The sequence below is a fragment of the Gymnoscopelus braueri genome (genome assembly GCF_963280865.1).
Source record: "Gymnoscopelus braueri genome assembly, chromosome: 21".
In the NCBI taxonomy this organism is placed as follows: domain Eukaryota; kingdom Metazoa; phylum Chordata; class Actinopteri; order Myctophiformes; family Myctophidae; genus Gymnoscopelus; species Gymnoscopelus braueri.
The window spans coordinates 24555813-24582447 of NC_137623.1; the positions used below are offsets into that span (position 1 = coordinate 24555813).

Sequence of the window (26635 nt, forward strand, 5' to 3'; positions counted from 1 at the left end):
TACAGGTCCTTTACTGTGTGTGTGAAGCCATTTAGAGTGGTATGAATACATATTGAGTGGCTTTCCACACCCTTCAATAATAAGCGCAGTGAAGGACTTTCAAAAGGCTGAACCAAATCCTTTTGAAATATCCTTGAATCCTTTTGTTTTCACCACATGAATGAAGACTACAACGACCCAGTTCATTATGTCCTCTGGTACAACGTATACTGGAAGAAGTATTCACATGTTTTACTTAAGTAAAAGTATCAATACCACCATGTAGAAATAAGTTCGGTATTCAAAATGTACTACTTGAGTAAAGGTACAAAAGTATTGTCCTAAAAATGTACTTAAAGTACCAAAAGTAAAAGTACTCATTATGCAGAATGTCCCATTTCAAGTTTTCAAAATGTATAAAAATCTTTAGAAAATAGCAGATCTACAAGCTCACAACACGTCGCATCGCGGCGCGTTGTGAGCTTGTAGATCTGCTATTTTCAAATCCAAAGTTTAAATAGGGCTGAAGTGGTTAATGTATGTTTTGTAATAATAATTCAAATCAACAGAGTAGAGAACTAAATAAAGTTTTCAAATAATTATAGTGCGGTAAAAGTACAATATTTGCCTCTGAGATTTAGTGGAGTAGATGTAAAAGTATATAAAAATGGAAATACTCCAGAAACTTAAAAGTAGCCTACCTCAAAATGTTACTTAAGTACAGTACTCGAGTACATGTACTTAAAAAAAATAAGAATATTTTCACTAGTTTGGATCCCGGGCAAACATCTAATTTCTCTTTTGCTGTAAATGATGCCCAAAACCGGCAGGAGAGCAGGGCGCCTCAGGGCAATGTTGCAGTTGTGAAAAAGTTTGAGAACCACTGCATTAGAAGGAAAATATCAGTCACCTCGCCGAGAGCTTGTACATCTGCTATTTGTTTTTGTTTTGAAATATATATATAATATCTAAAATGTTTGGAAAACATAAATCTCCTCTTCTGGCAGTCCCTGGCACAAAACCTTTTCAGATGGGGGTTTGCGACCAAATACATAATCAATTTGGGGGTCCTAGACTTCTTCATTTAACAACATTTAAGTCGATGGATGGTAGATCTACGGTAGGTCAATTAAAGGTGTCATAATATCATTGCTGTTGAATATCGTTGCTGTCGGGCAGACACCTCTTATCTCCATATTTGAATGCCCTACAGGCATCAAAAGTAGCAGATCCTCAAGCTCGAAACGTGGCTCGAAACGTGGCACGAAGCGACTCGTTTTGAGCTTGTAGATCTGCTAATTTTGCTGTTTTTTCATTTGAATCCTGAAAAGTAACAGTTTTGGACATATGAGGTTTCCACCCGACAGAGATGATGTGTTAATACATGTCAAGGGCTCGCTTCACATAAAGGGCCTGCGTAGTCTAAACACAAATTAAAAGGTTGTGTCGCTGCGGCGCCAGCCCCGGTGCAATCACACACACTAATGCACGCACGTACACGCTCACATAAACATTTTGAGGACATCAACATTTTAGGTTTTACGAATGTCATTTTTAACCCTATGAAACCGAAAATAGCAGATCTAAAAGCTCACAACGCATTGCACTGTGACACGTTGTGCCTTATAGATCGGCTATTTTCGGTGCCCGACACCGGCCTACAGTACAACTAAGTATGAATCGGAACATAACTCTAAACCTAAACCTAATGTCTAATCCTAACCCCAACCTGAATCTTTTCCTAATTGTAAGCCTATCTGCCCAAATCAAATCACCATAAAAGAACCATTTCTGCTGTATGAATTCCTCACAAATGTTTCTTAAATTCTACTATACGTGTGGGGACATTTCTTTCTTTCTTTCTTTTTCCTTTATTTATTCAGGGAAGCCCATTCAGAGCAAGATCTCTTTTTCAAGGACGCCCTAATAACACCATATAAAACATACATAATGAGAAACAATAACAAACAAAACCGGTAGATTTTTTGGCCCTCACAAGACACACACGCACACACACACACACACACACACACATGCATGCACACGCGCACGTACACGCACACACCCGTGTAGAAAGCAGTGTGAGACACTAGTAAAACAATTTTGTCTGACCTGAAAGGACAAAACACATCACCTTAAGCTGGCTGTAAATTCCAGAGGATACATTTATTGCCCTTTTAGTGGCAGCGTGGACACCGGCCAACGTTACTTAAAGGAATTTCATCACAGGCCCCTTCAGAATAAAGTGTAAAGTTTTCCCTTCTGGGTGGAGTGCACAACTTTAAATAAACTGTTTGATTTGCAGTGTCCGCTGACATGGCAGAAAATACTAAATTTGTACACCATTGGGCTTTTTTTTATTTTAATTTGTATATATATATATACATATATAGTTTTTTGTTTTGTTATGTATACAGGGCAAAGATGCATACTATGCCTTTAAGTATGAAATATTTACATTTCAAACACAAGGATATACAGCATGAAACTGAAGCAGATTAGGGTGGGAATTCACTGCCTTCATGGGAAGGGCTCATTTGAATCTGGAACTTGATTTGTATGGGAGAACTCTGTCAATTGAAGCCTGCGATCTCACTTGATATTGGCCTAGTAATCCTATTTGTGATGCCAACAATTAATCACTGAGTTGTCAAGAGGTAGAAGAGATATCGCTGGAAGTTTAATACCCTAATGCTTCAACAGCATAATCCACAGAGTGTGTCACCAAAATGACAAGGAACTGATAAGAGATACCGAGGATGAATGTCAAGTGCTAACGTTTTGAGCAACAACTGCCACCAGTGTTAGTTTGTTCCCTTTCGCTCCTGTCCCGCAGCAAAAATACCAGATCTACAAGCTCACATCACATGGCCAAAACAGGGACCCCAAGTTAAAAGTGGTTCAGAGGGTGCTCTGTTTCTGCCCATGTCAAGTTGCATGAGACCAAGCTGATTAAATAACACTGGAAATGTATTTCACCTCTGATGTTTTACTCATCACTCAGATCGCTATTACAGTAGATCAGCTCTGTCAGGTGGAAACCTCATATGTCCAAATCTGTTACTCGTCAGGATTAAAAAAAAAAAATGCAAAAGTAGTCAGGGGTCATTGATTTGTCCATACGCCGAAAAATTTGTCTCTCCAGGTTTTCGTCAGAATATATAGGTACAGTAGGACGTTGATTTAATTAATGCAAAAACACCATTGGTGTGAAGTAAAGAAGTATGAGTACTTTGCTACAATACTTAGTGTTTGGGGGGATCTAAACTTTACTTGAGTTTATATATAACAACTTTTACTTCAATACATTTAAAATAAGAAAATTATACTTATACTCCACAACATTATCATTGGAAAACTTGTTAATCGAACAGAATCTGAATATAATTACTTGTCTCTCTATCATCATGATATTGAATTATCCAGGACTTATTAGTGCCTTTTTCATATACTGCATTTACGCATTTTGGTGTTCGATAGAAAAAATGATCTTGCACAGGCTTTGATTTTGACATTGAGAAAATAAGAAGTAGATATTCCAGTGTGTGATATGTGCATGGGGCCTGGCACAGAAGTGTCTTTGTAAGAAGAGTAGTGGAGAGAAGCTGGCCTGTTGAAAGTATTTCCATGTTCGTATAAATGAAAGGCTTTTGTTTGTTGTTTATGTTTGAGTAACTGGCTGATAAGGTTGTTTTTTCATGAATCATTAATTGAGAAGTAGCTCAGTCAGCCCGGGACACTATTGATTTACCGAATGAAACATACTAGGTAAAGCCTTCAAGTGGATGTAGATGGAGAATTCTTTCTTTGGTGTGATGGACAGAATCCACGAAAACAAATAACTGTGTTAAAGCTATGAGTGGTTGGATATGGAGAATCTTTCTTTGGTGTGATGGACAAAGTCCACTCAAAACTAAAAGATAAGACCATGGAACTTCAAACAACTAGTGTTTGGAAATGGAGAATTCTTTCTTTGGTATGATGGACAAAATCCACTCAAAACTCAAACATAGCTGGATGGAGCTGAAGAATTCTCCCTTTGATGTGCACTCAAAATTCATCCTTTTGTGCTTTTATGTTGATGTGCCACTGTGCATTACAGGTTGATTTGTTTCTTTGTACTGTAAAAAGCTCTTTGTACTTTTATAACTTTTGATACTTGTACTTTTACTTTTGATACATTTTAACACCAGATACATTGAATACTTGAAGGAGTAGTTCACCTAAAAAATGGTCATCGAGTATAATCGTCAAAATGCTAGATATTTTATTAAATTAAAATTTTCATTTGCATCAACTTGATCTCATCTTTATTGAAATGTGAGCTACTTTAACACTTTGACTCAAGTGATTTTCTTAAAATCATATAACTTTGACTGGTGTCACTTTCAAAAAACATATCGTTACTTTCACTCAAGTATGGCTTTCAAGTACTTTATATACCACTGAGAAATACTATCATTAGGAGTCCAGGAGTATACATTTAGGGGTATAGGCCTATGTGTTTCTGGTAGTATTATTGGCAGCTCATCTTGCATGTCCGTGGCAAAAATAAAGTTTGACGAAAATGTCCTTCACAACCCGGCATGGTGATGACTCCTGAAAGTAGCAGATCCACAAGTTTCAAGCTTGTATATCTGCTACTTTTGATGCTTTTGTGTGACCACAATGGAAACAAGTCCCCAGGACTTTTTTTGTGTCATCCTTTTAGCCTTCTGTATCACGTGCTGTTTACATTTCTGACAATGCTGTCACTAGCAGGGTGACCACCTCCAAATAGTCTTTCTGCAGGACTGCAGAACCCCTGTTGCGCGACAATGCAATTACACTAAATTCTCTGATTTTGTATAACAACACAGATGTTCTCTTTTGAAGAGGGTAATTAAAGGAACATTAACCACTTAAATCCCAGCATCCGTATGCGGGGGGAAAAGATGCAGGACGGGCAAGATGCGGTACCCTAGTGTGTGCTGCCAGCAGACCAAAGAACTCAATCCCGGCCCAAATACTTTTCAAATCCATCAATAATAATAATATAATAATTTATATATCATATTTATTTATATAGCACTTTCAAAAACAAGTTTACAAAGTGCTTCACATAGGCCTACATGATTGATTGATTGATTGATTGATTGATTGATTGATTGATTGATTGATTGAATACTCTATTAACAGTTAGCAAAGACAAGCACAGGGAAGTACAGTTCAATACAAGGTTTGTTAAGAGGATTTTAAACGCAAGAAAGCACTATGGCTTGTTTCCATTGGGGTCCTTTGTACTCAATTAATCGAAACATTTAATGACAGACAATTCCACATTTTTGTGGCATAGCAGTAGAATTAATTTAATCCCTTAAACCCAAATCTGGCTTGAACGTGATTTGTGGAGCTCCCTCTGGTGTTGTGATTGTGGACGTCATTGACGTTATTGAAGTAGTTTGACAGGTACATGGGTGTCTTTGTGGTGTAGTGTATCTTGTGGACCAGGCCCATTGCAAGTAGCTGTACTCTGTCCTCTACCCTGAGCCATCCCACCCTAGCAAAGTGAGCAGAGGTTAAATGAGTTGTAAGGCTAAGCAGTAGCCTGACCAGTTTATTTATGTTTGGAGCCTTGTTTTTAAAACAAGCACGACATAATTCAGTCATTGAGACTGAATTAAAAACAAAGGAACAATACAAAAACCTTAATTTAGAGTGAAAGCAAAAACTAGCTGTCAATTACTTCTAGCTAGAAGCCATTGTATAATAATGAGTTTTTAAAAGACTTTTAAAAGTGGACACTGAAGTGGCCTGTCTAATTTCCAGTGGAAGTTTATTCTACAAAAATGGAGCCCTAGCAGCGAATGCCCTATCGCCTTTCATTACAAGCTTTGTCCTGGGGGGGTCAAGTAAAGGTTTGTCTGCTGATCTAAGATTACGGGGGGGAAATCAATTCTGAACACCACTGGTAGTCAGGGCAGTGAGGCAATGATTTTATCATCTCAGATCCAACCCCCAAATTCATATTCTGGCAAGAAATTATGGATATCCGATGATGTCATGACACTTAGCTGCACTAACTGCAGTTTGCACAGGGAAGACACGCTGTGTTTTCATCAATAGATTAGATTCCAGTTCCAGACTGTGTGCGGGTTTTTCTTTGATGTCATTATCAGAGATCCCCTTCTGAACATAATATGATTGTACGACTGAATATTATGCACTTTTTGTCCTACGCACCTGTCACCAACCTTTGAGGTGTGCATCGGCCTTCTTCTAAAAATGCATTGCTGTATTGAAATGAAAAAATCTGACATTTTCAATTAGATTGTAGATCGGCTATTTCCACTATTATTTGAAATAGAGCTTAAGTGGTTAATCAATAATATTTTTGGTCCCTTCCTAGAAATGTAGTCTAAAGTACAATATTTCTCCTTGAAATCTACCGGAGTGAAAGCCATGTGCTTGCACAAAAAAAAAAAATCCCAAAATGTACTTCAGTACAGTACTCAAGTAAATGCACTTAGTTACTGTACACCACTGACTGTGGGTGCCTGAAGCTTGTAGCTACCTGAAGATGCTGATGATGATGATGGCCGTGATGAGGGACATGAGGGAGACGCTGTGTCCAATGGTGTAGCCAATCTTCACTTGCCAAAAGAACTTCCCCTGCAGACAACAAAACATCAAAAAGTCAAGTTGTGTCTTCAAATCAAATGAGTTCTAAATGACATGACAACGCAATTCAACTTAAAACAAAAACATTTAATAATTAAATAAAAGTACTTCAGGCAAAACCAAAACATTTTATTGCGAGTAGAAGATATTCAGAGTTTATGGGTGAAGGGTAATGGACATGAGTTTGGCTATATAATATATATAATGGTGTTCGTCAAGGGGGGATTTTGTCTCCCATTTTATTAAATGTTTACATGATCTATCTATTGAATTAAATAAGTGCAATACGTCTTATAGGTAACTCTATCAACTCTACCCATGTAGCCTATATGATGTTCCCATGTACTGTTCATTGTATTTTACATTTTGCTTTCATACACATTGAAGCAATGCCTGTCTATGTTATTATGCTCTGTAATGTGAAGCACTTTGGTTCGACCTTGGTCGATGTAATATGTGCTATACAAATAAAGTTTGATTTGATTTGATTTGATTTATCATCAATCACCTTATGTACGCTGATGACCTGGTCGTTCTAAGTCCATACAGTGGAGGGTTACAGCTATTGTAAGTATGCTCAAATTATGGCAATGATCATGACATAATTTAAAATGCAAAAAAAGAGTAGTGTCATGATACTGAGAAGCCATGAGGACAAGAAATAGGAATTCCCAGCCTTTCACTGATGTGACAGTCGTCTTATCTGTGTGCCAGGAAATCAAGTACCTTGGCCACATTTTTACTGACAATCTCCATGATGATAGAGATATCTCTAGGCAGTGCCACATACGTTATGCCCAGGCCAATATGCTGCTTCGCAGGTTCAGTATGTGTTCAGATCCTGTCAAGTGTGCACTTTTTAAAGCATTCTGCACTCCCATGTATACAGCTTTCTTGTGGTGCACATACAAGAAAGGTAGCATGCGGAGGCTTAAAGTGGCCTACAATGATGCCCTGAGGATACTACTTAAGGTCCCTAGATGGCATAGTGCCAGTCACTTGTTTGTAACATGTGGGGCTCTCTTAAGACACTCTATGTATGGATTCATGTCTCGCCTGGATGAGTCCCGGAACAGTATTATTGAGGATATAGTCAATTCTGGGAAGAGCTGTCTCCGGTACTCGTCCAGGCTGCGTAAACACTGGAGAGTCAGCCTTTATGTATGATTTTATGTTTTCTTTTATGTCTTGTTATGTATTTCTTGTGTGATATTTGTATGTACTCATATGGACCCCCTGTGTGTCTGGAATAAAGTTTGAATTGAATTGAATTATATACAGTATTTGTCCATTATCCACATTTGTGACATTGCTATAGTTATTTCTTAACCCAATAAAACTAGGAAAGCATCTTTGTCGTTCTAGATTTCCGTGTAGGCTATTAAAAAATAGCAGACATACAAGCTCACAGCGCATCACTTCGTGCCGCCATGCGAGCTTATACATCTGCTATTTCTGAACTTAAAAAAAAAAATCTTTAAAGTGTGAGAACTAATGATACGTACGTAGCCTGCAAGTCAGTTCAGGCAGTATACACTCGAGGGGTTAACACGCATGCGCAGCTCTGTGTGGGCTGGGAGATGTACAGTATGTGACGTGTCAAGCAGCTGATCAATTGGCGGTCTACTTAAAGGAGAATTTCGCCCAACGTTTTTCTTACCTTTCTTATGATGTTATGATATCCTAGGACGAGTGGTGCAGTAGAAAAATTTCATAACTCCATCCCGGGTCCACCACAGTTAAAGACCCGCCCGCGCCTTATATTACTTATTTTACTTTTTATTAATTGTTTTGCTGAGATCTGCCCAATCACTTCCGGTTGGGCGCCGGAAGTGTCGCAAAAGCGACACTTACGGTGGGGGACATTCAAGACAAACACGTTGCATAGTGTTCTAACACTATGAACATCAGATCTCAGGAAAAAAACAATTAAAATACGCGATTTAGAGCAAGTCCCATAGGCGTGGTTTTTTTAACTGCGGCAGACCCGGGATGGAGTTTTCTCTACTGTACCATTCGTCCCAGGGTATCATAACATCATAAAAAAGGTAAGAAAAACATCGGGCGAAATTCTCCTTTAAGCTCACCTGATTCATTGTCTCCGCCAGGCCGAAAGGCATGGCGAGAGAGTATGTTTTCCACCCCGTCCGTCCGTCCGTCCGTGTGTCCATGTGTGTGTGTGTCCGTCCGTCCGTCTGTGACCAGCTAATCTCTGCCACCGTTGGCTTGATCACAGCGCCACTGTGCACACACACTCCCTGGATGCCAATTCAGAACCTCTGCCCCACATTTTTCACATGGGCCTGTTATAGAGCCACCAGGAGGCCGCTTTTTGCAAAACATATTTTTTGAGAGTACTCCTACAGATTTTGTCCAAACGTCACGCAAATAGGTACACAGTATCTCTATAGTCATTAAACGAAATGGGTCTTTCAGATTTATTGCCTAAGAATGGCTTCCAAAGTTTGCAGGAGTGCTCCTTTTTCAACAAAACACAGCTTGCAATTGCCGTGAAATTGTGCACGTACATTTCCACTAGGCAGAGGAAGAAATGTCACTTGAAATTTTTCAAATCAACCTCATGGTGGCGCTATAGCAGGCCGATTCGTGTTTTTACCTATAACTGCACCAATATGTGTACAACTTTGTATGCGCAGTCCCTAGAGACAAAGGAAAAACCTTTGCCCTGCATTTTTCATAGCGCCACCAGGAGGCCGACTTGTATAAAACAATTGTTTTGATATTACTCCTTCAGATTTTATCCAAAATTCACGCAAATCGGTAGACATGATCTCTATAGTCATGTGATCAAGACGGATCTGTTATATTTTTCCTATTCCATCCTGATTGGCTAAGATTAACATCTAAAGTTTGCAGGAGTGGCCCGTTTGGAACAAAATGCTGCAAATCATGAACGCAGCGTTCGATTGCCGTGAAACTTTCCACGCACATTTGCACTATGTTGAGGAACAAATGCCACCCTTGAACATTGCCCTATTATAGCGCCACCAGCAGGTCTAATTTAGCAAAACAAATGTTTTTAACAAAATGCCTCAAATCATGAATACAGTCGGTGTCCGATTGTCATGCAAGGCCTAAGAAGAAATGGCACCCTTTTCACATTGGCCTATTATAGCGCCACCAGGAGGCCACAATAGCCTACCTGACCTGGCGGAGACCTGTGCTCCGAGGAGCACTTTTTCTAGTTGTACTTCCTTCTGTTGTAATTACCAGTGTTGCCACTGATGTTGTATGCGCTTTGTTTGCTCCCACCACCACCCCAGCACCACCTGTAAGCTCTGCTTTCCCTAAGGGTTCTGTTTCCCCTGCGGGGGGTTTGTTATAGATCTATATCTCCCTGCTCTTAAATGGTTGTCTGCTAATGTGCTGAGCAGGGAGTGATAAGCAGAGCCTGAACGCCAAGATCAAATATTCACACTTGTATTTACATTTTATAAATTAAATGTTCTCAAGCTATCATTGGTCTCAGTCTCTTCGAGAGTTATCTGACTGAACTGATTTAGAAGGAATTTGCAGAATCCGCCTCAGGGAGATCCTTCCCTTCCTATCTCTCCCAAAGGAGGATCCTTTGGGAGAGATAATAGATTGTACGACTGAAGCATTCTGTATCAGGGTGACGCATTTCGAGGCAGAATAGCTTTTTTCCCCTGTAATTCCCAGAATACCAAAAGTATCAACGTGATACGTTGACCTTTAAGAATAGAGTTGCTGAACAATAATGATGTGCCTTTACCATAGGCCAGGCAGGAACACATTGTCCACATGGAGCAATCATTGGCTTCTCTAAGGTTGCAGGCAGCATTGTCTGATGAAAATACATGTATTTTACACAGCTTCCTCATGTAGGATAGGAGTGAAAATAGCCTCTACAAACAGAAAATCTACTGTACAAACTCACGTTGCGATTTGACGTGTTGTGAGCTTGTAGATCGTCTATTTTCACTATTTTTGTGCGCCACCTTTGTACAACGATGTACAGTATAATACAGGGTTAAGTGGTTTATCAGACTAATCGATTTAATGGATTATAACAAACGTATTAAAATTATTTTGTGTCAATTTGTTGATATATAAATTGCTTCTCGATTATTTGATTAACCTACAAGAGCAAGATTAAGTCGCTTATTGGTTAAGTATAGGTTTCGATATCATTTTCGGTTGACTGCCCAGCCCTACTTGGATATGACATGGTTGTATTTTATTTTTATTGCTGATAAACGTGGTCAAAGTGATTTTGATGTTATATTAACTAATTTAGTTGGGGACCCCCTTGAACCGCTTTAAGGCCCCTGGGGGTCCCCGGACCCCCAGGGGCCCTGCAGTAGAGAACCCCTGCAGTAGAAGTAGCATACATGCAGCAGAAATGTGGACATCAAATTCCTTTTAGAGTCCTTCACAAGCCTTGTCCCTCGTGCAAGGGCTCCACATTTGTGGACTAAAGTCCCATTGTAAGTTAAGCAGGCTACCTCAGTGGACACTTTAAAAACTCTTTAAATTTTTTCATTAGAATTAGCATTTAATTAGAGGAATGGACAACTAGATTCTGTGTTCATTATTAGACTGTGTTGCCCTTTCGTTTTCGTTTTTGTTTGTTTGAACCACCTATATTTTTCGTTTTTTTTCCACACTTTGCTTGTCTGTGGTTTTTATGTCTGTGAAGCACTCTGTAAACTTGTTTTTGAAAAGTATGTACAAACAAAGTTCATTACTATTATTATTATTATTATTACCGGTATTATTATTATTATATTATCCCATTAAAACCAGGAATGCATCTGTGTCATTTTCAATTTTAGCGTTGGCTATTAAAAAATAGCAGATATACAAGCTCACAGCGTGTCACTTGGTGCCGCACCGCAAGCTTGTACACAACAGTTTTGGGAAAAAAATATTTATTAATTATGTGTGAGAACTGCTGATTTAGAAGGCATTTGTAGAATCGGCCTCAGGACTTAATTGGTTAAGTGACATTGTAATGAGGAAGCTCCTGTGCATTGGTTGATGACAGCACCCACCAGTGAATGTGATGGACAAAGAGCTCAACCCCAGTACTTAAGTCAAAGTTTAGTGTAGTAAAGTGGTTCTCAGTGGTTCTCAAACTTTTTAGTGCAGAAGACCCCCAAATTTATATATAGATGGCCATGGACTCCCATCTGAAAATAGTTCGTGCCAGGGACCCACAGGAGAGAAGATTTGTGTTATTTTCACTATTAGAAATAGGGCTTAATTGTGGTTAATTCATAATGTACTTTTTCCCTTCCAGGAAATATAGTGGAGTCAAAAAGGGAATAATTGTCTTTGAAATGTAGTGGAGTGAAAGTCATAAATACCTAATACCATTTTTACCTCAATGCCCTCAATACCCCTCATACCTTCTACAGCGACTTGCTTGATTACCTGCCCAGAGCGAGGGATGCTCACAGGTACTCAACCTGGGGAAGTTTATATGATCTGGTTCCCCCAGTTTCGGGACGCTTAAGGAGAAAAATGCGCTTGATCACACAGCCACTACTCTGACTGTGGAATGCTAGATTTAAGAATGACCCTCAAATCATGGCTCCATCTTAACACTAACTGGTCTTAGTTAGATCCCTACCCCGGGTAGCCCCCTCTGCTTCGGATTCTTCTCTCAGGGGTAGGCCTACCTAGCCTGGTAAACCCTCCCTCCGGAAATCTCATTTCTATTTGATTCCTGGAGTGAGTCTGGCCTGATCCGCCTTTCTGCAATATTGGCTGTGTATGCCAAACGGCCGAGCCTATCAGCGTCGTCGCTCATTGTTCTGTGATTGACAGCTTACGTTGGCCAATCAGGTGGCGAGTTCGAGTGAGTCCAAAACACGAACGGCAGCCATCTTTTCCTTGTGCGCTATATTCTCCGCAATTTTTTTACTTAAAAAAGCTCTCTAACTTCTATTTTGAGGCACGGAATTTACTTATAAGATATCGTTTGGATAGAATTTAGTTGTTTAACTTCATATATGTGGTCAATTAATCATGACAAAGCCTATTTAAAAATAAAAATTTAGAGAACCGGTAGGGGCGGGCAGTGACATCCATGTATCCGAATAAGGCAACCCATTTTGGGCATGGATCGTCTCAAAAGTCCCGTTGCGTCACATTAGACTGGTGAACTGCTGATTGGCTGAAGGGGAAAAATTATCATTGGCTGAAGGGGTTGTCAGTCAACGGTATTACTCCCGCCCAACTCCAGCACAGCCAATATTGCAGAAAGGCGGATCAGGCCAGACTCACTCCTGAAATCAAATGGAAATGAGATTTCCGGAGGGAGGGTTTACCAGGCTAGATCGGACAGTGACAAACTAGATATTTGAGTATAAGTTCACTTTGAGCTGCATCCAATACATCCACTGCTGAACGGCGGTTGGGAAACGCTGCTCTAATGGACCTGAGTTGGCCCTGTACTTGATTTGCTCTTGTTTCTTTCTACACTAAATCTCTTCATCACAAATAGCAGATCTACAAGCAAACGCATGTGCCACGTTGCAACGCGTTGTGAGCTTGTAGATCGGCTATTTCTGGCGAATGATCCCCCAGAATAGGGGGCGCTAGGGTTCAAGTGGTAAAAAATAAAGGTTGATACATTCAGCAGTGTTGTCTGTGAGTATGCCAAGTATGTCTAAGACAGTAAATATGAACAGATCAGAATGATCAACATGGACCAAATCTTAATGGAAGCACAGATAAAAGGAAAACACTGGAGTCGTCACACCAACCATCAACGTTGGCATCTTTTAACACCCGCCCGCCCACAGAGAAAACGAAATAAATATCCTCACTCTGGCCTTTCAACTCACCGACTTTCAAGATGGCCCCCCTGCTGTGCTGCGGGGTTCATTCACAGTGTGCCCTTTGCATAACTGTATTAGTGTCACTTTGGTCTCACTCACATCATCGCCAGTGCTGTTGAGATTGTATCCACAGTTCACTGCGATGTCAATGGGATGCATCTCTGTCCAGCCATCTGCTGTGCATGTTTTGGAAAGGTTACCTAGTGAGGAAAAATACAATCAATAAGTCATGGCCATTCAATCAGTATAAATAATTCCCTGAGATTTCCCTCTGGCCAAGTTGGTTAAAATTCTGTTAGGAGGCTACTGTGGTTTGAAACCCATCTGAGATGCGTCTGAAGATCACCACCATCGATCTAATGCCTTTATCTACGAGCAGAAATGCAGTTAAGAGTTAGAACTTCCTGATCCCTGCCTGTTCACTTGTTCAAGACCAAATGCAAATACATCGATTCTAAATCTATTTTCCACCAATCAAATACTTTATCCAATGTCCTGGCATCTAGAGGTAAATGAATGGGGGGGGGGGGGGGGGGGGGGTTAAGTAATAATTAAAAATAATTAAAAAAAGCATGCACAGGAATCTCACCAATGTCAGCAGACTCCACTATCTGTTGTCCTATAACTGTAATTGTCTCTCTCCCGACAGAGAGGGGTGAATTGAAACTACAACAAAGATGGCGGCGCATCTACAATAGTCCAATCCAATGCGTCGTCTGCTTCAAATAACTTTATTGACATCAACCTGTCAGTGTCCTAGTCCCCAACCACTGCAGATGTACTACTGGAGTTGTAATGTGTTAAAATACTCTACCATACAGAATGGTTGAAGTCGTACTGTATATTTTGTACAACGTTCATTTTAGTAGTCTTTATGGCGACAACTCTGATATAGCTTCGCTGTCATTACAGCATCTGTAATGACACACCCAACCCTGTGTTGGGTGTGTTTTTCAGACGTTAAAGGACGACTTAACCCATTTTCAACCTATCTTCATATAATAGGTCCTCACTAATGCTCATGATAAAACTGTACCACTTTTCTACTCAGTCTGAGTCTCATAGGAGAGCTGTGGACAGTTCAGAAACCCGTCTACCAGTGACATCATCGATGGGGAATCCAAGCTAATAGAAACTACAGGCTTTGTATTCCTGGAAAGTTGCAATGCAATAATAGAAGCCATTGTTCTCGCGTTAATACAAATCTAAATTAAATGTTTTAAATCTTGTTGAAAAAAAAAATCCTGCCTAATGATGATGTCACTGGTAGACGGGTTTCTGGACTGTCCACAGTCCTCCTATGAGACACAGACCAAGTAGATTTTTTTTACCATTTTATCATGAGCATTAGTGAGGGCCTATTATATGAAGATAGGTTGAAAATGGGTGAAGTCGTCCTTTAACCACTTAAGCCCTATATGCCAGTACTTTTCGTACAACAAAGTGTTTTTTGAAACTTTTTGAAAAGGTATTGACATATGACATACTCAAAATAGGGAGACCAGTTTGAAAAAAATTTTTTTTGAAATTTTGTTTTTATTGTAGTCATCTTGTGTACAGGCAGTTTCTTATATTTATATATCTATGTATACACATTCTTTTGTACATATAGGCATGCGTTTTTGAAATTCATTTTTTTTTTCATTGATGACAAAATAAACGAACCACGTAATCTCGCACATTTAAGAACAGTTACAGGGTCAATACTTAGACCAGTTTGAAATTAAACTTAAGTTCTGTGCCAAAAATCCTTGCAGTGCTTTTGCAAGACAAATAATATTGGACATGATTTGTCTTGTGAGATAGCCTGGAGTGGATGTGGGTGGTGGTGCTTTGTAAGACTTGTTTGCTCTCTGTTTATTTAATGTCCCTATCCTCCCTTGACCAGAACCCAGCTATTCTGTGAAAGTACTAAATCAGTTTAAACACCACAGGATCTCGCTGCAAAAACCATGAAATCCTGCATTATCCTGGCTGATGCCTCCAGGCTTCAAAGAGGGCTGTATCCATTTCTTAGACTTTCCACATCTCCAGAAGGTTGAGACTTACAACTCAAATTTTGTAACATTTACAATCCGGGACTCATTGTAATGAATACATCATTTTAAAGTCTGTACCTTATACTGCATGTCCAAAACCTTTCCTTTTCAGGAAGTATGACAAAGGACATCAATTCTAAAATGATGTTAAATTATGTTACGTTGAGTAGGCTAGTCAACACAACACTGCACAATGGTCAAATCTTTTTCATTTATGATGCATGTTTCAGGTTTTTGTTCATCTCTTTTAACCACAGGAAACCTGTATACGGAATGATTGGCCACGCCCCCTACTTCCGCTCTGGAGCGATAGCTGTCTGTAACTTCTCTTCTCTCTGGGGGGTTTGCTCATATCTCGATCACAGTTAAGGACATGTTAAGGGGTTTCTTTCTATGGCATAAATACTATTAACTGGTGTAGACAGTACCGTAATTTCCGGACTATAAAGCGCACCTGTAAAAAGTGGATAAGTGTCCTTGATGGCTAGAAGTAAGTAATTTAGTACGGTTTCATTTAGATGTTTCTTCCAGACCCAGATAGTCTTCTGACTTCCTCTGATGCCACTTTTTAGTTGGCTCGACTGGACTTGCGATGTTAAAATGTATATCTCCACGAGTTTCTCTTCTTGGCTGTATTCTGCATGTGATAAACTGTAGGGCGGGGGCCTCGGAGAGGTGTGATATTTAAATGACTTTCAGCTGCCACATTTATCAACACAACACCATTCTTACACTGTGATTGGCGAGACACGAGCGTTTCATTAATCATACGTGAACCCTGCCGTGAAATGTGGTCGGATCTGCGCTGGTTCCTACATAAGATTGATGAGGGCCAGTATGACCGAAAGTCAGTGGACAGCATTTCTATTTAGTGTTTCCAATTTGCACCCTTTGTCCCAGTGGATGGAAACCATAATGCTAACAGTTACAATAGCATTCTAGACATTGGGCTAAGCCCCCATGTCTCAAGATCCTAACAACACCCAGTAAGTAGCCTTGGGTACCAACGGTTCCCGAGCCATGTGGCCCATACATGGGCAAATTCTCCTTCTACAGCACTGCCACCCAGGATTGGAATAGTCTAACCCCATCCCTCAAAAGATGCAGTTCGCTGGGCTCATTTAAAAGAGCCTTAAAAAAATCACCTTTCAGGAGGCCAAAAGAGGAGGTAGTACCATTTTCCCATTAGACAGCCGACCCCCCCCCCCCCCCCCCCCCTGTTCTTGTACATATCTCCCCCCCCCTTTTTTTTTTTTCTTTTTTTTTTACATAGTGTTATTATTATTATTATTTTTTTTTTTTGCTTTTTTTTTTTTTTTATGATATTCGAACTGTGGTGCCACTATATATGTCTATGAATTGAATACCAAGGCCCTCATTGGAAACAAGTCCGCAAGGACTTTTATGAACGGACCTGTTAGACAAAGTATTTTAAATGTAACTGTGCTGTTTTACATTTTTTGCCTAATAAAATATTCAATCAATCAATCAATCATACGCAAGTCTGTGAGTCCATCTCCTGTTTCTGTAGTGTGAGGCAGCTTAATGTACAAGTATGCTAGTATGTTGCAGCACCCCTAGGGCACACATCAATTACCATGTGTCTTCTTTAGAGAGGCCATTTCTTGGCTCATGCTAGAGAGAAAAACAATGTTGGAAAAACAAAGTACTCTACCTTCTTAAATCAGAATAAATTGACTCCTGACTAGAAGTAATTCCCTCAACCACTTCAATTCGTTCCCACTAATAATGGCTGCTTAGTATTTTGGCCGATAATATTGACACAGCCCCCTTTTCCAAATCCTTCTTCATAAGCAGAAAGCCACGCAACATATGGGGTCAACAACACTATTTGTCTGGTCCACACTGGTTGTCAAGAACCAGAGAGAAGCAGTACACCTCAGTAATCGCCCACACAGCAGCTTATTACCGCTGCTAATAGCATAATCTGTCAGCTCTAATTTAGTGGGAACATTGCATTGGGGCAACATATATGTAGTCACCTCTCTCAGGGAATTTTCTACCGATTCTTTGTAGAGAGTGCAGTGCATTGACTTTTTGTTTTGTTGCCTATGGTTCATTAACTGTGAGTAATACAGGGCGCTCGGTGGCGCAGTGGTAAAGTAGCTGCCCACCCTCGTGGAGTCTGGGGGTTAGAATCCACCACGTTGTATCCGGCTTTGTCGAGCGTCTACACAATTACAATTGGCCCGTGTTCGGGTGAGGGAAGCCGGGCGGGGAGGGTAATATTAGTCACTACACGTACTCCTACGGGCTGGGGTGGCACCTGTCAGCAGGTAGTGTTGGGCAGGAGGAGTAGGACGAAGGCTCCACGTCCTTCTGGTGGGGGGCAGGTTAGCCAGTAGGATACAACAGCAGTGACAACACACAGAAATGTGTGTGGAGCAAAAAAAAACGGTGAGTAATAAAACAAACTCCATAAAGTTTCCAGCAACATAGCCAAAATATAGAAGAAAATAATGAAAAAAGTAATATAAATAATAAAAAAAATATGGCCCCTCATTTATTAGGAGGGCAGTATAAGTCATCAGAACCAACACGGGTATTTTCAATGAATCTATCATGATTAAAATGGAGTTTGAAGTTACAATGGGTTTGTATGGAAGGGGCTTGTTGTCTGATAAAATGAATATCAAATATCCAAATACTGAATCAAGCAACTTAAAAACTGTCTGGGGTGCTCACAAAGGCCTGAGATAAAGATAAAAGATAAAAGATAAAATGACCCAAAACATGTTTGAAAGTGAAATATCCCTTTGAGGAATGTTGTGCTCTCTGTTGCAGTGAGGCTGGGTCTAGAGTCAGAGCCACACGCAAGACCACTCTCTGGCTTTTACATCCATGTGTTTGTGCCTTTGTCATTGTCAGTGACTTTGTGACTGTTTATTTTCATACATTTGGATTTGGGCTTCTGTTAGTGTCAATCAGTGACTGATTATGTTCTTGTTTGGACTCCTTCAGGGCCCATTATTTTAGATTTAAATGGGCTGATAAGAATCTGTTTGGAAAACAAACCTTCAATTTAAATGTTAAACAGGGACTGAACTCAACCACAGGTAAATCACATGTCCAGCGCATGATTGCCCTTCAAAGTGGCTTTTTGAAGACAGGAAAATGGGACTGCTCACATTGCCCTTCAACAGAAATGTGATTACTTTCTATATATATATATATATATATATATATATATATATATATATATATATATATATATATATATATATATATATATATATATATATAAAGTATACTTTAAACTAAAATATATCCATAAGAGACCCTTAAAGGTTTAATGACATTCACTTTTACACCACATTCAAAGTCTTTGTCCTGGTCCTTCAAAAGTGTACAAAAAGTTTTAAGTGAAAATTCCATTCCAGTGATCCATGGCAGGTGTTTTTCTCTCACATTTCTAAAGCCTTTTCAACTGCAATGAAAAAAGAAATCTTTGCCTGCGGGTGTCGCTGGTGAGGGATTTTGCCTGTCAATCATCGCCTCTGCTCCGCCCCCCCCAAAGGAAAGGATAGGGGAGGGGAGGGGCGAGGAGGAGAGTGGGCGGGATTATTCGACAGTGACCTCACTGTCGAAGGGCCAAGCTCAGATTACTTTTCAGCCTAATTATTCAGAAAACCCCAGACCACAGAAAATCCACTGAATGTTTTAAGTTCAGTTTTTTTTGGTGTAATTGAGGTCATAAAACCCCAAATAAAACATTGAAAATAAAAAAAGTGAAAATAAATGTCATGATACCTTTAAGTTCAAGCAAGCAAGTTATCATGAAGAATACAGCAACAGACATGCTGGATACATTCTGGAGGAGACCAATAAGGATCCATTTGGGTCACCTTTTACACCCAAGAAGAGTTAAATTAACACTGGGGATTCTACTGTGTAATGTGTATACAGGCAAAAGGGTAGTGCAGAGCCTGCCATTGTGAAGTATAATACATTTTTTAGAATGCCTATCTGTTCAAAATCATTTCTGTTCTATCTAATTGTATGTGAAGCATAGAGGTTTAACTTCACAGCAGGGGTCTTTTCGAGCAGGGGTCTTTTGATCGAGCAATACCATTGATGGTGTCCATAAGTGTAAAAAGCCTGTACATCTTAGTATATATACCAGGGTTCCCCAATTAGTTTTCCCCAAGGGCCAAATTATGTCTAGGGTACCAAGCTGAGGGCCAGGGGCATTGTGCCTGCGTGCGAAGCGTGTGTGCGCCGAAATCGTGCACGCGCGCACAACGCGCATGCGCAAAATTTTGAGTTTTTTATTCTTTTTTTTCTCTAATCTAGCTAATTTGACACTGTGTTATTTCTTAAATCCTGTGTTGAGGGTCACACTAGGGTCACACTAGGAAAAAATGCACTCTGGAAACTATTTTGAGAACCAACCATTACTTAAAATATTTGGTTGTTACAAGTCAGATTAACAGCAGCCAGTTGTACTGAAAGTCCAGAATCAACAATTTACTTCCAGATGTGTTTGTTACAGTCTGCTTGAACAGTAATACAGATGATAAAATAAAACATTTATTTTTGTTTTTTATATATATATATATATATTCTTTTCTTTTTTTTTTCATCATCGCGGGCCGGACAGTTAACTCTCACAGGCCGCAAATGGCCCACGGGCCGCCTATTGGGGAACCCTGATATATACCATGGACGCTCTTAACGTAACCAGTCAGCGTTATTGTACTATCACTTAGTATAGCAATGACCATTTAGGATAACATCTCTGTGTATAAGAAGGGTTAGACATTGGTGCTTGGTTGAGTGCTTTTGCCCCGCTGGAGGCTAGAGGGGTGTGGAGTCCAGGCCTCCTGGCCTGGGGCTACAGTATGCTGTAATGATGTTTTTATGATTGAATCTTCCTCTATAAAATGTCTACACTTCACCCTGAGTGGATAGTAATATTTTCCATAATAGAAGCTTCAGTCCTCTGAGAGAGAGTAAAGAGATATAGCTTCTGGCTTGGTCAGACTGGCTTTAGTTGTTGCCACCAAGGAATGCCCATTATCACATTTCCATTCTCTCACATCTGCTTTTGCAAATAAATGAAACCTGAAACGAGGCTGAAACGAGAACCTTGACCTCAGAGGTGTCAACCATATTTACACAGCATGCCAGAATTGCAGACATTTTGCTCTTTTGTCATACAAACCTTCAACCTCTGCATCCTCTCATTTCATCTGCAATATTAGAATTTCTTAACCTCGGCAGATAGATTCATCACTGAATTGGCTTCAGAGTTTGACAGTAAGTTGGAGGACAAAGCAAATACAGAAGCCATCACACAATCTCTCATATCTGCTCCTGTGATTCATCTAGCCACCACTCTTATAGCCTAACTCTTTTCACTGTTACACAAGGCGATTTGGCAAAAGAGCATAATGCCACAGCGGAACAGGACCAGACCCTGACCACAATTATACGAATCTTGACTTGTGCATTTGCAAATCTTTCAAAGCTATCCTTGTTGTCGGAATGGAGATTGCTCTCCTGGAACGCAACACAACACCTGTTGCAGTAAAAATATGAATAAATCCCTCGTATTTGTAAGCACAGAACCGTGAACCAAAGGCTCAATAAATAATCAAGTGCTGTTAGATAAAAGGTATCACTGTGCTTTCTTTCTCTAACTTTCCTATCGATAAATGCAAATTAATAAGCAAAACTATAATCAGGTACATGCTTTTTTCATCATCAGGAGGCCGACAATAACATGCCGCTTTAAAATCTCAGAGGTCGAATCCTCGCTCACTGGTGGTTCCATCAACCAAATCACTACTGTTTGAATCCTCATATTTATTTAAATGAGGATGAAGTTATGCAGGCAACAGAGGTAGAAGGATTATGCAAGCTTATATATATATGATGAAGTAGGGATTTAGTCAACACCTGGCAGCAGACGGAGTTTATGCCGAAATAACCCAGCCCCTGCTGAACTAGCTGGGTATGGGATTAGAGGACGTGATGATTGTTCAACTTGTGTGGAGAATGATGGGGTGGAATGATGTGATATTGAGGGAAAAGAGGCATACTTTAAATTCTCGACAAGGCATATCATGATGAATAAATAGGGCCTGCTATTTCATCACACAACAGAGCATAGCAGTTTTGTTTACCAGCTCTGGTTCCACAGATAGAAAGCCAATTCATTCAGCCCATAGAGATTTCCGAAAATATTTACATTAATTACTTTAAGCCTGGAACCAAGCCATCCAGGCTCCTCCTGATGAATCATGACCATAAAACGTTTGATTCGGTGTCAAACATATTTGAGAACCGCGGTTTCCAAATATCCAGGCCATCCAGGAGCCTGGGTGGCTTGGTTGGTTGGTGACCCCGACCCACAGGTTGAGAACCACTGGTATAGAAGACCCTGAATTTGCGATTCCAATTTGGGTATGATTGGATATTGTGTTCATGATATGCCACTTTTGTAAGAAAATAGCCCCCACCCACAATTTTGTGAATGGAATTTCAGGCAAACAATATAGGCTATGTATCAAAAGCCTGTTTGACGGTCCTTGTCACATGACTCACAAAACAATTTGTGGCTAATATGGTTTGGGGAAATCATGTTTCTGCAACTAACAGTGGCATTTGTAGCATCCGTGTTTCCCCCTATGGGTGGAAGTGAAATCACTATTGGCTCTGCGTTGTTTAGAGGCGCCTGAATGTGTGATTCAAATTTTGGGAAAATCTGTCTCCCCCATACCGCTTCGATCTCCTCAAACGTCATGTCCCCTCCCCATTTTATTCCTTAGCCTTGGTGTTTTTTCTCCCCCTGATAAAGTTTTTTATTTTTGTATTTGTTGTTTTCTCATGCCCCCCATGTAAAGCGTCTTTGGGTACTCAGAAAAGCTATATACAAATTTGAGATATTATTATTATTGTTATTATTATTATTATTATACAGTGCAATAGCATCTTGAAATTTCTCGCTGCGCTTCAGACAGTAATGCGCCAATAATGTGCCAGAGCACAGCACACCTCATTTAAGACCGACAGGCACACAGATGAAGGTGCAATAGCATTTTGAAATGTCTCGCTGTACGTAAGATAGTAATGCGCCAATAATGCACCAGAGCATACCTCATTTTGAGACCAACAGGCACACAGATGAGCCTATGACAGGTACATTTGGTAACTAGACAAATGTGTTCCTTGGAGCACAGGTCTCAGCCAGGCCAGATAAGTTATTGTGGGCCAGCAATTTTTGGAATCCGTGCTTTGCAAAAATCGGCCTCCTAGTGACGCTGTAACAGGATGATTTGAAATATTTGGGGTGGAGGTTCTCCCTTGGCCTACTGGGAGTGTGCGTTCAAAGTTTCTCACCGATCAGTGCAAAATGAGCCCCTCCTGCCAACTTTGAAAGCCAATCGAAGTCAATCGGAATGGAATCCCGTGACATACAACAGATGTATCTTGATCACATGACTACAGGGATACGGTGTACCAATTTGGGTGAGGTTTGGACAAAAAGTTGGGGGTTGTACACATGTTTTTTTTTGTAGCAAAAAGTGTGTTTTGCAAACAAAATAAACACAACATAGCGGAACACTCGACAAGTGGAAATGGGCGTGGCTTATTTGGGGAGTTGCGTAATGATGCAAGTAATCCAAGAAAAACATAATTTTGATTGTGTGACCTACGATTATATTAAATAAACTAGAAAAAGTGCTCCTCGAAGCACAGGTCTCCGCCAGGTCAGGTAGGTTATTGTGGCCTCCTGGTGGCGCTATAATAGGCCAATGTGAAAAGGGTGCCATTTCTTCTTAGGCCTTGCACGGCAATCGGACACTGCATTCATGATTTGAGGCATTTTGTTCAAAAAAATTGTTTTGCTAAATTAGACCTGCTGGTGGCGCTATAACAGGCCAATGTTAAAAGGGTAACATTTGCTCCTCAACATAGTGTGAATGTGCGTGCAAAGTTTGACCGCAATCGGATGCTGCATTCATGATTTGCGGCATTTTCTTCAAAACAAGCCACAACTGCAAACTTTAGATGTCAATCTTAGCCAATCAGGATGGAATGTGAAAAATCACACACATCCGTCTTGATCACATGACTATAGAGATCATGTGTACCGATTTGCGTGAAATTTGGATCAAATCGGAAGGAGTAATATACAAAAATGTGTTTTACATAAGTCGGCCTCCTGGTGGCGCTCTAAAAGGCAGATGTGAAAAATGCAGGGCAAGGGTTTTTCCTTGACCTCTAGGGAGTGCGCTTACAAAGTTTTACACAGATCGGTGCAGTTATAGGTAAAAACACGAATGGGCCTGTTATAGCGCCACCATGAGGCTGATTTGAACATTTTCAAGTGGCATTTATTCCTCGGCATAGTGGGAATATACATGCAAAATTTCAAGGAAATTGCATGCTGTGTTCATGATTTGAGGCATTTTGTTCAAAACGGAGCACTCCTGCAAACTTTGGAAGCCATTTTTAGCCAATCAGGATGGTATATGAAAAATCTGAAAGACCTGTTTTGTTTAATGACTATAGAGATACTGTGTACCGATTTACGGGATTTTTGGACAAAATCAGTAGGAGTACTGTCAAAACGGTGTTTTGCACAAATCGGCCTCCTGGTGGCGCTATAAAAGGCCCATGTGAAAGATTTGGGACAGAGGTTCTGCTGTGGCATCCAGGGAGTGTGTGTGCACAGTTTCACTGTGAGCAAGCCAACGGTGCCAGAGATTAGCTGTCCACAGACAGAATGACGGACACACACACGGACGGACGGACGGACAGGGGGCAAAACATACTCTCTTGCCATGCCCTTCGGCCTGGCGGAGACAATTATAGGCCAAAACGTGAATCTGCCCATTAGAGTGCCACCATGAGGCCGATTTAAAAAATGTAGGATAGCATTTCTTCCTTGGCCTATAGTTTCATGGCAATCAAATGCTGCGTTCATGATTTGAGACATTTTGTTCAACACGGGCCACTCAGCTCACAGACGGACAGACACACACACACACACACACATACACTGTCACACAGACAGACAGGGGCGAAAATATAGTCTCAGAGACAATTATACAATGTAGGTGCTGGGTGTGTGAATACACACACATTTTCCTATAATCAGCAGAAGTGAGTGTCAATTCCTTGTGTCAAATGTGTTTATATAAGATGATAGTCTATTCAGAGAAGACAATTTGTGCTGCGCGATGCCATTTGCTCCAAATTACACACTTCACTTTTAATCCATTGCGCAGGAAATAAAGAACGGATTGTGTTTTTATCAGCAGTTGCCAGTTAAGCTTTTCAAAGACAAATAAAATGTTGTTTGATCTGCGTTTGCTATAAGCACACCAGACCACTTTGTTTAATTAATCCAGAACACAAGGGATTGCTGTAATTTAATTTAAAGTTCTCTATAACAACAGCAATGTGTGAATGATAATTCTGTGTATCAAATATAATTTTATTCCAAGGCAATTTCGCTCTTCCATGCCTATGGGCAGAGAGCGAGAGAGCGTAAGATTCCACTGGGGATAACGGCTTGCGCATGCCTTCTCTTAAAGGCAATGGCATCTGGCAGAGTGTTTTATTAATGTAACTCCATAACCACACCTATGCATAATGTAACAGTTAGCGTAGGTGTTTTAGGGATAAGGCTGGTGTTGGGAAGATAGCAACTTTTGCATGGGAACGCCCCTTGCGCCATGCTAAATCCCCAAATAGTGGGTATAGCAACTTCGCCCAAAATAGGGCCCTAAAATCTAAAAGCCATGCAGACAGTGGTGGAAAAGGTACTCACATTCTTTACTTAAGTAAAAGTGTCAATACTGCCATGTAGAAATACTCTGTTACAAATGACAGTCCGGAATTAAAAATGTACTGGAGTACAAGTACAAAAGTATTGTTATGCAACAACCTCGTCTTTATGGGTCACGCATCTCTGTCTTAGCCAGGAACCGATTCAGTTTCAGCCAAACCCCAAACCTCTCATCAAATCAACAAGTAATCTTCAGGACGAAGTGACTGAGGACATTGAACACAAAATAAGCATCTACGTGCGGGGATTTTTCAATATCCATAAATCACAAAGTAGCCAAACTTCTTCATCAATGATGCACAAGGTAGATGCAATTTTTCACATTTGCAATATCTCATTCTAGGTAGACTATGAATACAAATTCACTGTCCCTAGAAAGTGAAAATGGGAAACAAATTAATTACATAAAGCCCAGTCATCCAGACACCGTAATGTTAATCAGCAGCACAATTTATTTTATTGTTAAAACTCACAAGCTGATTATGCTAAAATACCAGACTGGCAACTACTGTTCCTCCAAATGAAAGTCAAATTGGCAAAACTGAGATACATCAACTGAACAGCAACACTAAGCAAGCAACATAATCACATTCAAGACTATAACAAGGGTACCCAAAGCAACATTTTGGGCAGAAATAACAGAATATGTTCATGTCACGTTATAATGTTAATGTTATGAATTCACAAGACATTTAAACTAACAACTGATGTGGTGGCATTTATATAATTCATACACTATTCATAGATCATCGTTCAAAGCTAGACCTTTTACGGCGTTCATAGCGAGTCCTTTTTACGCTCCGTTTATGAGAGGGTCTGTGTGTGTCGTTTCCGTTTTCTGGAGCTTCACAAACCACTCGACCGATCAGTGCCAGGACTTTTATCTAATATGATCAGAGGGTTTCCATTCCTTATCATAGCATGCAGAGTGTTTACACAATGTAAGAGCAAAAATGATTTATCCTAGTTGTTTAGAAATCAGTGACCCTATAGATTGATATCAGTGACCCTATACAGAAAAGGCAAGAATTTGAAGATGTCACTGAGTTGACAGACCAGGGAAAATGGGAGACATAGAAGCAGAGAGGGTCGATTCAGGAAAGCACATTCTAACCAGTAAACGCACATCTACTCCTGCCTAACGAGCATTTAATTAGTCTACATCTAGATCAATACACAATGTACTCTACAGTATAATCTTCTCTAGAAAGCACATTCTAACCTGTAAACGCACATCTACTCCTGCCTAACGAGCATTTAATTCAGCGCTACTCAACCCGCGGCCCCAACACAGCGTCTCTGCG

The 26635-nt window shown here is 40.2% G+C and overlaps 1 protein-coding gene across 1 annotated transcript in view; it reads right to left on the minus strand.

The window, feature by feature from the left end:
* vipr1b (vasoactive intestinal peptide receptor 1b) overlaps positions 1-26635 on the minus strand; it is a gene marked incomplete at both ends in the record, with an annotated part of 75891 nt that overhangs the window by 38023 nt on the left and 11233 nt on the right. Inside the window, 2 exons of the mRNA XM_080417455.1 lie at positions 6533-6630; positions 13569-13669. Coding sequence (XP_080273581.1) covers positions 6533-6630; positions 13569-13669 — 199 coding nt within the window. The remainder of the gene's footprint in view (positions 1-6532; positions 6631-13568; positions 13670-26635) is intronic.